General features: G+C 39.0%; 1 protein-coding gene across 2 annotated transcripts in view; it reads left to right on the top strand.

Annotated features, from left to right (window-relative positions):
* Window positions 1-12,900, top strand: part of RIN2 (Ras and Rab interactor 2) — a 64,850-nt gene that overhangs the window by 47,539 nt on the left and 4,411 nt on the right. For both annotated transcript variants that reach the window (XM_053459840.1, XM_053459841.1), the window contains exons 6-8: window positions 217-289; window positions 4,167-4,258; window positions 5,784-6,878. In XM_053459840.1, the coding sequence (XP_053315815.1) occupies window positions 217-289; window positions 4,167-4,258; window positions 5,784-6,878 (1,260 nt within the window). The remainder of the gene's footprint in view (window positions 1-216; window positions 290-4,166; window positions 4,259-5,783; window positions 6,879-12,900) is intronic.

Raw genomic sequence — 12,900 nt, 5'->3', positions numbered from 1 at the left:
CTTCCAGGCTCCGAAAATTTCGCAGAACTGCTTTCTTGGCGTAGAGAGTCCTACCCGGCACAGTTGTTTTCAATTAGAAGCACACTACTTTGTTTGATAGTTGCAAAACATTACTGCTTACTCGGTTCAGAAAAACACCAGAGTTGGAATTAACCGTATAATGCTCATTTTCTAATCTTGCGTCCTTTTTCTCTCTTTCCTCTCTTTCCTCCTCAGCTTTTTCTTTGGAAGGCTCTGGAATCAGTTTTGCGGATGTATTTAGGCTTATTGCCTTTTATTGTATCAGCAGGTAAGAGATGAGTAGAACATGCACATTATTAGCCAACACAAACTACATATCTTCTAATATCAAGGAAAGGAAACAAAACACATAGGGTGGGCACATTTAGAACGAGAAGTACAGACTCAAAACATTTGCGTACCTTTTGTGCACATCTAACTAAGTAGGTGGCATAATAGCACCCCAAATTCTGTGGAGTGTGTGGTACATTTTTATTTGAGATCATATTTTACAGTGGGCCAACAGTGACTGTGGCTTTCTACACATGCTAAGCAATGAAGGGTATTTCTTTCCATGAGTACTTTTCTATATCATTTCGAATACTTCCCTTTATCTGCTGTCCCAAAAGTTTCAGCCACGACAATTGGAAACCCAGAATTTCAGCAATGGGTTTTAATATACTAACCAAGTTTTGCTTGCAGTTACAGTTTTACCAAATTATGGCAAGTAGGCTTATCGGTCAACTGTTGTTTCATCAGAGTTCCATAAATTATGAAATAATTGTATTGTTTCTTGAAGAATGTGACAACTTTGAAATGACGAGAAACAAACACATGAAGTCAGATATGTGGCGCACTTGTCTTTTGTATGCAGAACCCTAATAAACCCATAGATTAGCATTACTAGACCATTTAATATCAGGAACAGTATGTTGGAGTATCCAGTCTACAGGCCCATTGGGTTTAGTGCTATTTCTTTGGTATTGGGATGTAAAACTTCATGGAATAGTCTCCTGTGGAGTATGCAGCGTGATTCACTAGGTAGGAATCACCATACAGGGTAGTTGTGAATTACTGAAATACCAAGTATCATTTCAGATATTGTCAGCTGTTGCTCTCTGAAGCTGTTGCCTCCAGGAAAAACAAATGGCCAGAGCAATGAGCGGCGTGCGAGAAGGACCCATCTCTTTAGTCATCACACCTTGAGAAACTGTGTTTTGGAAAGACTAACATTGCACGCTAAGAGGAGGTTGGATATCCATATTTTGGCTGATGCCGCAGTAGATTACACATAGCTTTCTGACACAGTGATGTAACTTGAATGCTTCTGCTTGAATGCTTACCCTACCTCCTCTTAGCCTTCACAGTGGCAGAGGCCAATCATTTGTTTAATCTGACTCACAATTTAAGTAATAAGTTAGTAAGGAAGATAGTCTTGAAGCTAGAATACGGACCCCCTGGCATATGTCCATCTCACTTCTGGACTGTATAGGGAGTATACCAGATACAAGCAAGAGGGCAAGTTGCCCATGATGTGGCAAAGCTCCAAGGAGTAGGACAGAGGACCTCACTGCATCTTTATTATCATTGTTTTGTTTTTTTTTGCGCCATCATATTCCGTAGCACTGTACAATGGGTAGACAGGACATAACATGTAGTATAACATAACAATTTGACTTACAGAAACAAAAGGTAAGGTGGGCCCTGAACACACAAGCTTACAATCTATAATCAAATATATAGTGGGCACAGTTTAAAAATGAAGCCTAGGATGTACAGCTCCCAGAGCACATTTAATTAAATACCATAACACGCATGGTATGTTTTTAGTGTTTAAGGCAATGGATATACATTTTAGAATAATAACTCCCAGAAGCTATATTGTATATTCAAATATGTTATATCTACAGTGGAACCTTTTGTTGACGTTGATACCTTTTTTTTTGGCCCGACATAGAAGATGATGGGTTCCAACTTTACATCCATTTCTATGTTGTCCCAATAAAAGGTATTAACTAAAGATTCCATTTTCCCTTGGCATAATACAGCTATATTCATTTTTAGGCAAACAAATGTTTGCCGGGCTATAGACCACCCTTCCAATGCATATCCCCCAGCTTCCCTATACATTTTACCAGCTTTCCAGTGTGTATTATCCCTTCTGCTTAATACAATTACTGTTACATGTCTGTAGTTATCAGTTCAATTGTAGTAAACACCCTTAGCTTATCATCTAAAAGATAAGTGGATTTTATGGAAAGCTTGTTTATGAATGACTACTTCCGAAATGAATAATGGACAGCAGTCATTGAGGATCATGTATATCTGGGCCAGTGGCCAGGGACAAGTGAGATAATATGCATGTCTGTGTAAGGAGCCAAAGTGGGGGCATGTGAACCCAATGCCCCCGTACACTGACTGAATAGATTCGCCTAATGATGGGCTAATGCCACCTTTCTGCACGGCTCGGTTGCCACCTCACAAGGGACTTTCCTTCGCCGTAAAAAAGCAGAAGCACATGCGCAAATTGAGCTATTTTAATGGAATGATGAATCACTGCAAGATAAACTCATTGCACGTTAGTTACTTAGTTCCTTTCCCTATTTTAGGAAGTTGTGGATGTGTAATAAATATATCAGTGTTGGAGATAAAAAAAAAAAACATGAACGTCTCGAGTAGTTTTAACTAACATGCTAGGGGATCGTTAAACCTTTTATTTCTCTCTCTCTCCTCCCTCTGAAGAGCCTGAACTCTTTACACAACAAAATAAGATAAAACCAGTGCCATCCTGGCTGGTCTATTATTTAAAAAGCTGAGAGATGACCTTGACGCATTTTCTCCTGTTTATATGGCGGGTGAGCTTTGGGTGTGCTCTAGGCAGAGCTGGTAACGCACATTTTTTGTTTCGGTGCAAATTCCCAGAACTTTAAAAGTGTTTGTAGCTTTTTAGTTGTTTTTAGGTATTCAGCCACCCTGGCCCCCAGCTCTTAAAAGCTTCTCTTGCATAATAGGAAATGTGGTCTCCTCAAGAGATTTTCAGGGTAAAGCGATGTTAACGTTGGCCGCTCGCTTCATTGATTCATTTGTGCGGATTTTTTTTAAGGCTCCTGGATGGCTTCCAGCGCTGGTGTATACAATGGTTGTCCTGCTCTGTACTTTGCAGAAAACCTCAAATAAACTCCAGTAGATTAGTATTTCATGCTAAGGAGGAAACTTGTATTTGTTGTTCGCAGGCAACCTTAATGCAATTCACATCTAAAAACCCATAAGGGATTTTCAGGCGTGTTTAGGAGAATTTTTATATAAAGAATTCCAGCTGCCTTTACTCCATTCTTTAACAAATCAGCAACACTAAGCAGTCTTCATTAAAACTGCTAGTGTACACTATAACCAAGGACGGCAACAGGCTAGTGTGCCGGGTGCTGTGAACTACAACTCCTAGAATACTCAGCCTAAAGGCTAGCAGAGCATCATGGGATTTGTAAAAAAAACATAAACCTAAGGCACCTCTGCCGTTTGACATGGCTTTTTCATTTTCCTCATACATTTGCATCATGCTCATTGCATTTAATGGTGCCCTAATAGCACCTAAGTGAATACCAAACAAGCACATGCATCCCAAGACACTTTATTGTTGAATGGAACTGGGATACATACATTAGCCCCTTAATGACAAAGCCCGTACATGTAGGGGCTCAAAATACATTGTTTTCCATGGGTTTAGGGACCGCCCATTGTCCTTAAGGGGTTAAAAGTTGAATATAGCTTGCAGGGGGCAACAGCATTTTGTGTTACGCCACTATATGTGGCCTGTTCCTCAAAAGGCATGAACAATGAAGGAGTAGATCAAGGACCTTGCCCCTTCTAGAGTTATGTTTGCTGTTTAATGCAGAAATTATCATTATTATTATTAATAAAAATATTATATTTTATTTATGAAGCGCCAACAAATTACGCAGGGCTTTACAAGTTAAATGGGGCAGTTTACTCATACATATACGTTAATACATACAGACACAACAGGATTTGAGAACCGTGCCCCTGAGCTTGTCATCTAGCCTTATTCCAGTCAGGGATGGTGGGCTTTTGAGGGCCCTGCTAGTGAACTTACGATCTAAAGTGAATTCGTGCCCGTGACAATGTTCTTTTTTATCCTTTGCTGACAGGGATGTGCTGCCTTTTACTTTGAAGTTGCCGCACGCCATTGCAAAGGCCAAGAGCGAAGCTGAACTCGAAGAGATCGCCCAACTCGGAGTCGGTTAGTAGAAATCACAAATCATTTGAAACGGTTGGGATTGAAGTCTACTTCCCACTGTCCAAGCCACAAAATGGTTAAACTGTATGGAAAAAAAAATTGCTGACCCATAAAATTCATAGAATATATAGTTTTTTCAATACTGAATTCTACACTTTCCTTCCGGTATTATGTCAGCTTTGTGGTTGTATTAAAACAGGCAAATATTAGACATTCGACAGAAAATGCTGACACAGAAACCTTTAGTTTGGCCAAGCTCGTAAACTACTCCCGGTCTTAAAGCAGATTTGTCAAAAACACAACCAGAAAAGACTTTTCATTTCCACTTCCCAGTGCATAGATTCCCCCCCCCCACTGGTAATAATAAACACTTTCTGTTGAATGTGTTATTAACTGTGTTTTTTTTTTTTCGTGGATGGTTTATATTAAATGTAGCTCCAGAAATCCACAACAAAAATATTTTCTATCGGCCTACTCGGCATCTTGTAGTGTTTATGTCCGCTCCTCTCTCGTGCGATCATATTCTTGAACCATAGACAAGTGGGACAGACATATGTTAGACTCCTCAGCGGTATTTCCTGTTACTCATGAAAAGCACAGCACATGCCATTTTTTGTCCTTTTTTTTTAGTTATTTTTTTACCAATGAACATTTAAAAACTTCAGGTTTTGCAATCGCCACAGCTGTGTGTTTACTAGCTAAGGGAGAGTAAAAGAACAAAAAAAAGCAGCTGATCTGCAGAAAAAAAGAGGATGTTTCAATGTCTTATGCTTTACTACGTTGCTTTTTTCCTGCAAAGATATCTGGGTCGCATCTTATCATTATTTTTGGAACAGTCTTGTAGGAGCAAATCTAATTTCTATTACTAAACCATAAAATGTTATTTTTTTTTACGTTGGCAAATGCCATTTGTTTTGAAGATGATGAATACAATCTATATAAAGGGATATAATATAATATATAGAGGGATGTCTTCAAAATGCAGAAAGAACAATTTAAGTGATCGCTGACAGCATTACCGCCCCAGCAACCCTGCTTTACATGAATTACCAATTTTTCAAAAGGGTATTAAATAGAACAGAATATTATAAGAGTTCTAATAGGATTAAATATTGCTTGTCCATGCAATGTGCAAGTGGTTTCCAAATTATTTATTTCTATTAATTATATATATATATACACGTATATCAGGTATGCCGGACTGCCTTCTTAAAATAATTAAATATGGTTTCATGTAGAAACACACAAATATATATAAGTACCTTTGCATAGTGTTGGTAAGCAACTGTTTTGCACAGCAACGCTGACCTCCTGTGGCTCTGGTGTGTGTGAAAGACACCGTGTGAGTTGGATTGCTGTTGTTTTTGACTTGTTGGAAACCACAAGGACCAAAAGTTTTGAAACGTTTGTTTGGAATGACTAGGATTGTTAATTGTTTTTAAAAGCCATATGCCTTTCCTCCAGCGTATTTTGTTCAAAAAGCACATTCGGCATGTTCAAAATTCTGTATTTTTTATATTTTTTTCAGGCTTTTGGAGGTCGTCTGTAAACAGCAGACCAAAATATTCTCCACCTTCCCCCAGGCCTCTCCCCCATGAATACGTCAACAAGGAGTCCTATCAACTACCTCTTATAAATGGAGTGCATTCTCTCCGCACCAGAACGCCCTCAGAATTGGAATGCAGCCAGACCAACGGAGCTCTGTGTTTCATTAACCCACTATTCTTAAAAATACACAGCCAGGATTCAGGGGGAAGTTTGAAGAGGGAGAGCACAAGAACCCAAGGGACAAATGGCATAGAGAGTGCGAGATCACCACCTCCCAGACCCCCTCCCCCTTCCATTAATAGTCATCGTTCAAGTCTTCAGCTGTCTAGTGCTGTGAAGCAAGAGGCAAGCATGCCAGAAACAGTCATCCAGACTAGGCACGGGAGCTTAGATTCTCCTGCTAAAAACGCCGTTCCCATTCCTCCTCCCCGCCTAAAGAAGCAGGCCACCATTAACAGGTGGCAAAGTAACGACAAGAACTCCATCTTTAACGGATCTTCTTCTCCGGACTCTCAGTCTGAGGAATCACCACCACAAAATACAATGCAGAACATAAACCTAAGTGAGAATCGCGATATACCAGCCCGGGCCACCTTGCGCACTCAACGTTTGAGCGACATGAGCATCTCAACCTCTTCTTCGGACTCCTTCGAGTACGATCGAGCGGTGCCCGCCTTCTACGAGGGGGACAGCTTAGAGTACTGCGAAGAGGAAAGTGATCAAGAAAGTATGGCACCACCGTTAAAATCACGGACAAAAAGAAGTACATCCCTGGGCTTCTCCAGAATCATGAAGACTCACCTGCGTAAAGTGAGCGGCGTTTTCAACTCTCTCATGACACCTGAGAAGAAAATGGTGAAGAAGATAGCAGCCATGTCTAAGGACAAGCGTACTTATTTTGGTTGTCTTGTCCAGGACTACATCAGTTTTCTGCAGGAGAATAAAGAGTGCCACGTTTCCAGCACCGACATGCTCCACACCATCCGACAATTCATGACTCAAGTAAAAAATTACTTATCCCAAAGTTCTGAACTGGACCCTCCGATTGAATCGCTAATACCTGAAGACCAGATAGGTAAGAGCACATACTATTCATAATAATAACATGTGTAGCTACACTTCACATTGGAGATAATCCTATCTATTTATCTGGAGTACATTTTAAAGACAGACAAGAAAATATTGCACAAAGGGGTTCAGGTGAGGTGATTTCGGTGCAGAATGCAAAATATGGAAATTAACGCAATAACTGCATAAAATGTAACTTTTTCTGTTCAGATATAACGCAATCACTTAGCTTCAAAGTTACTTTAGCTTTATCGTAAACCGCATAAGTTATAATAACGAGTTTAAGAATTAAAGTTGATTCTTATGCATTTTCCATAAGCTCAGCCTTGGAAGTTATCTGATCCTTAGTGGACGCCAGCTGTTATATTTTTACAGATGAAAGGCATTGGCCGTGGTGGTGGTGGTGGGGCGGTGAAAGCATATGCAGTTTATTATTTTGCATCGTTAGCATCAATGAAAATGTATCGTTGGGGTTACGTGGGTCTACAACAAAGACAGGCAGGCTGTTGTTCTTAAGATGTTAATGAACTACGTATCCCATGATTCTCCATCAGCCCCCAAGGCATACATTGTCCTTAGTTGGCTGTAGGGGGTTTGTGGATGTTGTAGTTTATAAACAGCCGCAGAGAGAAGGGTCACCTTTCTCGTCGTAGATAATTATAAAAGCAAATTTTCATCCTTTATATTTGTTAACGATTATATATTTTGTTCTGCAATGTTCTTAAAAGAAGTGTTTTATGATAGTTGTTGTTCGACTATTGTGGCATTTAAAAAGTTAACAGGATCATATGCAAGCACTGCACAAACATGGCTCGGATGTAGGGAATGCCATGTTAACCCCTCTTGAGCTGGTGTCTGTTTTACATATCTCAATGACTTTGTTCAGCCTGGAAAAAGTTAAGCCCTGCCTCAGTTTTCCATGCTAGGAATTTCCATTTTCCAGTTTCCACCTCGTTTTCCTTGGCTCCTAACAAAAAAAGGTATTTGGCAAAGTTACCCAAAGCTCTGATCTTCAAATGAAAAAAATTCAATCTACTCCAAAAGGTCACCCCAGCTTGGCACAAGTAATGCTAATTAAAACAACTCTCCGTTCATCTGCTCTGGGGAGCGCACGTAACTATTTCACCCTAGAACACAGTGTAACCGAGAAACCCTTTAGTAACGAGTGCCAAAAGAAAAATGACCAGAACCTTCAGCATATATAAACTTGGAGGGGTTAAAAAGGTAGGGGGTACAGCGATGTCTTTAGTGCCAAGGTAAAACGGTTTAAGGTTCGCTATTTCCGTCCACAGCTGATGCAATCCGATCTTCTGTCATTTTTGGCGCGTGTGACTTGAAGTTAACCCTTTTAGTGTCTTAACTAGATCTCCCCATCATAAACGTTTCTCTTCTAGTTTTCAGTAGGTCTTTAAAATGCCAGTGGGGTGATCAATGTATGACATTTGGCAAGCAATTCTGGAAGCGTGTTTTACCACTTTTTTCATATTGTTGTGGAATATTTGTGTAACTTTTTTTTTTAGTTTGTATTAAAATGGAGCAACGTTAACATCTACAAGGCTATATGGTTGCGACATATCGGGCACCCGTCTCATAAAGCGATTTGTTAAAAGTAAAAGGGAACACCTGTTAAGACGTGCCGAGGATCTTCATGCAGGCACCAAGCAGCTGTTTAATAATCCAGGCAGAAACTCATGACTAATACGTGAAACTGGCTGCGGTTTTACATCACAAGCAAGCAGAATTAAACATAAAGACCATTGATTTAGTAAAGTTTGCAGCGTAGGTGGACTGTGAATAAACGACCGTGCACTGTAACAATGTTAAGTTTCTATTTAAAACTGAAGTGGGTAAATTATTAGCCCCTAGCTATTTTGGGAAAGGAAACCTTGGCAGCAGCAATCAGGAAAAGCATTCTGTTCGTTGCTATAGCAATTGCACCACATTTTATCATTTTGCACCAGAACTACACTTTATACCCGCACCTAAAATCCATCTATGTTTCTCAGCTGCTGCACTTTGTATATTGAGATGAGACTCATGTAATGTCGGTTTTCCAGAATTGCACAGAATTTCATAGAATTTTAATAGAATTCATCATTTTGACATACATTGAGATAAGTAAATTTAAGGGTCTAACATAAGAAGAAAGTACATTATTAAACTTCTTAAACTGTATTTGGCCAAGGGTTCTGAACCAATACTTTTCAGTCGCTAGTAACGGATTGTCCATATAGCTCAATTCCTTTCCAAGCACCATTAATTTTTCGAAATTGAATAGAAATTAAAGTACTGTTTGGCCTTGTTTCATTCAGGATATAGAAGTAACATCATGGTTTCTCTGTACGTGATGTGCCCTAGTTGGCTGTCCTCTTGTGGATTACTAAAAAGTGATATCATTAACATCTGGATTGTTGCACCCTATTTTGGGAAGACAAAGTTTGGCAAAGACGGTGATCCGGAACGCACTCCATCCTTTGCCTTAAGTATCATTATACTAGACAGCGCGGCTAAGCAGGATAGACCATCGTCAATATGTCTGGGGATATCTAAATGCCACCATTGGTGTTTCTCAGCCTTCTTGACACCCGGGGAGTTAAACATTTCTGTTCTGTTTCAGTGTCATGTTATGTGTTTCTGCTGTAACCTTTTATTCCTAAGGGGAGTATAAACCACAGCTGGATTTTCAGTAAATTGTATATTCTGGATGTGTACAGTTCTCCAATGTACCAGATGAGGCGCAGTGGATGCCTTGACCATGTTTACATGGCATTTCAATGGCATTTTACAGTATTGTAGTAAACAAAGAAACTCTATGAACAAAGACATCATTGTGTTGCACAGTCGTCTGCCGCCGACTGGGCCATGCTATGTACTGCGCTCTTTGTGGATTCCCGCTGACCAATACTGGTAGGACAGTCCTGTCTTTAATTATTCTTCATTACACATTAGGGGGATCTGTCGCCTAAACCATGTGTAACCGAATGTATGAAGGGTAAGCAGAATCTTCACCGGGCAGGCACCATTGCTAGTTAAGGTGCAGGGGAAACAGCAAATTGAGAGTTAATTTTCCCAAAGTACAACAAGTGATTTGTGTATTGGGCTGCATGACAAGAATGCAAATGGTGACTGGAGCCAGAAGACTACTTTGTGCACTACTAGCGGAGTGTTCTTTTAAAGTAGGTGAATGCATTTTTCTTGAGCTCTTTAAGCTCTATGTCTGTTTCATTTATCCCGGTAACAATATATAAAAAACATTTGGTAGACTAAAAAAAAAAACTAAGATGAAGCTTGTGCTTTTTAAATAGGATAATTGCTTGAATATGTGGAGTGGCTGCTTTTTTTTATAGTCCTTGATATTTTAAATCCTCTAGAAGTTATGCTCTGGCAAGAGTGGATTTCAACATGCCTGATCAGAGCATGTCCTGAAATAACTTTGCAGACAGGGTAGGTCTATGAATAGCAGTTTGTATCGCTGTTCAGTACGGAAGACCCTTAGGTTAGTTACCAAGAGAAAAGTACGGTATCTTAGCCTCAAGAATAACAAATCCTAATATTTAAATAAATGCATTTGCTCAGGACCCACCGGCAATGTTTCTGCCGCTTTTGGACAGCAGCCTAAGGCACCATGTAGCAGGAGGTACCACATCAAAATCTTTTCGTCTTCTCCAAAAAACGAGCAGATGGTAACTTCTAAGGTCTTGAAATGTCGCACAGACAGCTTTCGCCAAGTACACTGGTCCATTAAATGGTATCACAATATGCCTTTGGCTATCTCCTAGGGGACTAATTGGCAATGTCCATTTTAACATCAAAACATAGAATTCTGGACTCTCTCAGCTTAAAGTTGACCGCCTTAGGTAGTTAATCATTTAAGTCCCGTTTCACCTCATCCAACATCCCTTATTCTGACTCTTCCCATTTAATTTTCTCTCTTGATCATACCATCCATTTATAAAGTTGCCATCTTTTTAAGTAAAATACCCCAAAAATTCAGCATTTATTTGGGGTTTTATTTTATTAAGATTCTTCTAAATAAAATATACACAAAGGATTTTTTTTAATATTTTTTGAGTTTAGCACAAAAGATAATTAATAGTTTCCCAACTTACATAAAAATTGATTTGCTCTGTGCAATGGCAATTAAAGTCTATTTACCAGGGAATTGATTTCATGGAATTACACAAAGCAGCCTCTATCAAAGAAGTCCTCTGTATAAAAATGATTTTTATATGAATAATGTCACTGTCTAAACTGTGTAATTTTACAATTAATTATAAAATCATACACTTTCTGTCATTTTTAGTCCTCAAGAAGCTGCCCACAGTGCCTGCTGGATAAAGGGGCCTAGTCCTCATGAAAATTCTAATCATATTCACATATTATTTCAGTACAATTGCTGCAGTCTTTATTCTTGGGCAGATATTTAACTTGCAGATTGTATATTTTTCCAAGTGCATTAGAAGTGGCCGAAGAAGGGCGCTTTTGTTGTAGGGGTTGAAAGAGTTATAACCAAGAAATGGGGTTTAAGCAACATTTTGGATGAGACTTTTTAGTTTACGTATTGACAGTTTTTTGAAGAAGAATGTACTGCCTTTTAATTTAAAAGCATTTTTTCTGTTGTTTCCATACACATTACTGTGAGTTTTAGGGTTGTAGAACAGGGGTATCAGGGAGAAGAAAGAGGCACAGAGGGATTTTGGGTATCAAATGACTGTGTCTCCTGTGTCAGGGACAATGGGGAGGAATACATTGCTATTGCTTGAGCGCTCTATCTGTGTCAAGGTCATCGTGTACATGCGTCAGCACAGCATTCATTTTAATAGCCTCCGGCAAGGTATCCCTGGCATGTTTAGTAGGGGTAGAGGTGGGGCTGTCCCACTTTGTTCCAGTAAATGTAGCGCCGTTAACTGAGCAATAACCTCATTGTGTAGGTTATATAATAGTGAGACACTTGATAATATTTAGAATGTGTCAATATACAGTAGGATATATTACATGTGTTTTATATATATATATATATATATATATATATATATATATATATATATATATATATATATATATATATATAAAGAAGTGTTAAATAACTAGCACCAAGGCATGCCTAATGCTTATTGCTGTTTTAGCCCTGGAGGTGAACTCTGAAATCTTCAAATGAGCTTTTTATAGAGTATTGAAATACTTAAATAGTCAACAGTCACCACCCAAATAACATTAATATTGTAATTGTCCCAAACCTCCTATGTAAGAAAATAGATTTTCTGTTAATCTCTACTGTATCGAGAACTTTCACCATGTTCCATGTTGTGGTGGATCCATAGCATTGATGAGCTATATGTTTAGTTACAGTATATCAAAAATACTGCAATACTATAAAAAAAAGTATTGAAAGAGCACATGCAATACAAATACTAGGGGTACATGGATTTACATCTCAGAGGTGGACACAGGTCTTTAAAATCTGTAAATTTAGCAATCCCCAATGCTTACGGCGTATATATATTTTGAAAATGTTTAACCAGGAAGACTACATTGCGATGTCATTCATTTTCAAGTATGTTCTGGAGGTCATTGACATGTACAGTTACAAAAGACAAAAAATATGTACAAAAGGTGTAAAACAAAAATAACATTAATGGTGATCTGGTTATTGCACCTCTTACACGAGTTTTGTCTAAAGGCTGTCTTGTACAGCGGGCAGTTACTTTCAAGGGATCCATGTGTAAAGTGGATATAGAGGCAAAAGGTGATTATTGTTGACCTTATTTGCATGCGCCTACCCAGAATCCTTTGTGGTTGTGGCAGCACCATGAGATTTCTGAGGGAAAAAACAAGCCTTCTGGCTTGTCTGGTGTCTGTAGCTGTTTAATAATGCTTCTATTACCCCCTTATTTTTAAGTGGAAGGGTTTTCCATCACCTTTACCCACCATAACCTTTTGTTATTGGTTAATACAATGGCATTCTGATGCTAAATACAACCAGGCATCTAATGCCTCCAGACAAATATTTTGGCTTACCCGATATTTAT

Source organism: Spea bombifrons, chromosome 3 (assembly GCF_027358695.1).
Source record: "Spea bombifrons isolate aSpeBom1 chromosome 3, aSpeBom1.2.pri, whole genome shotgun sequence".
Taxonomy (NCBI): domain Eukaryota; kingdom Metazoa; phylum Chordata; class Amphibia; order Anura; family Pelobatidae; genus Spea; species Spea bombifrons.
This window is presented reverse-complemented; position numbering and strand designations above follow the sequence as displayed.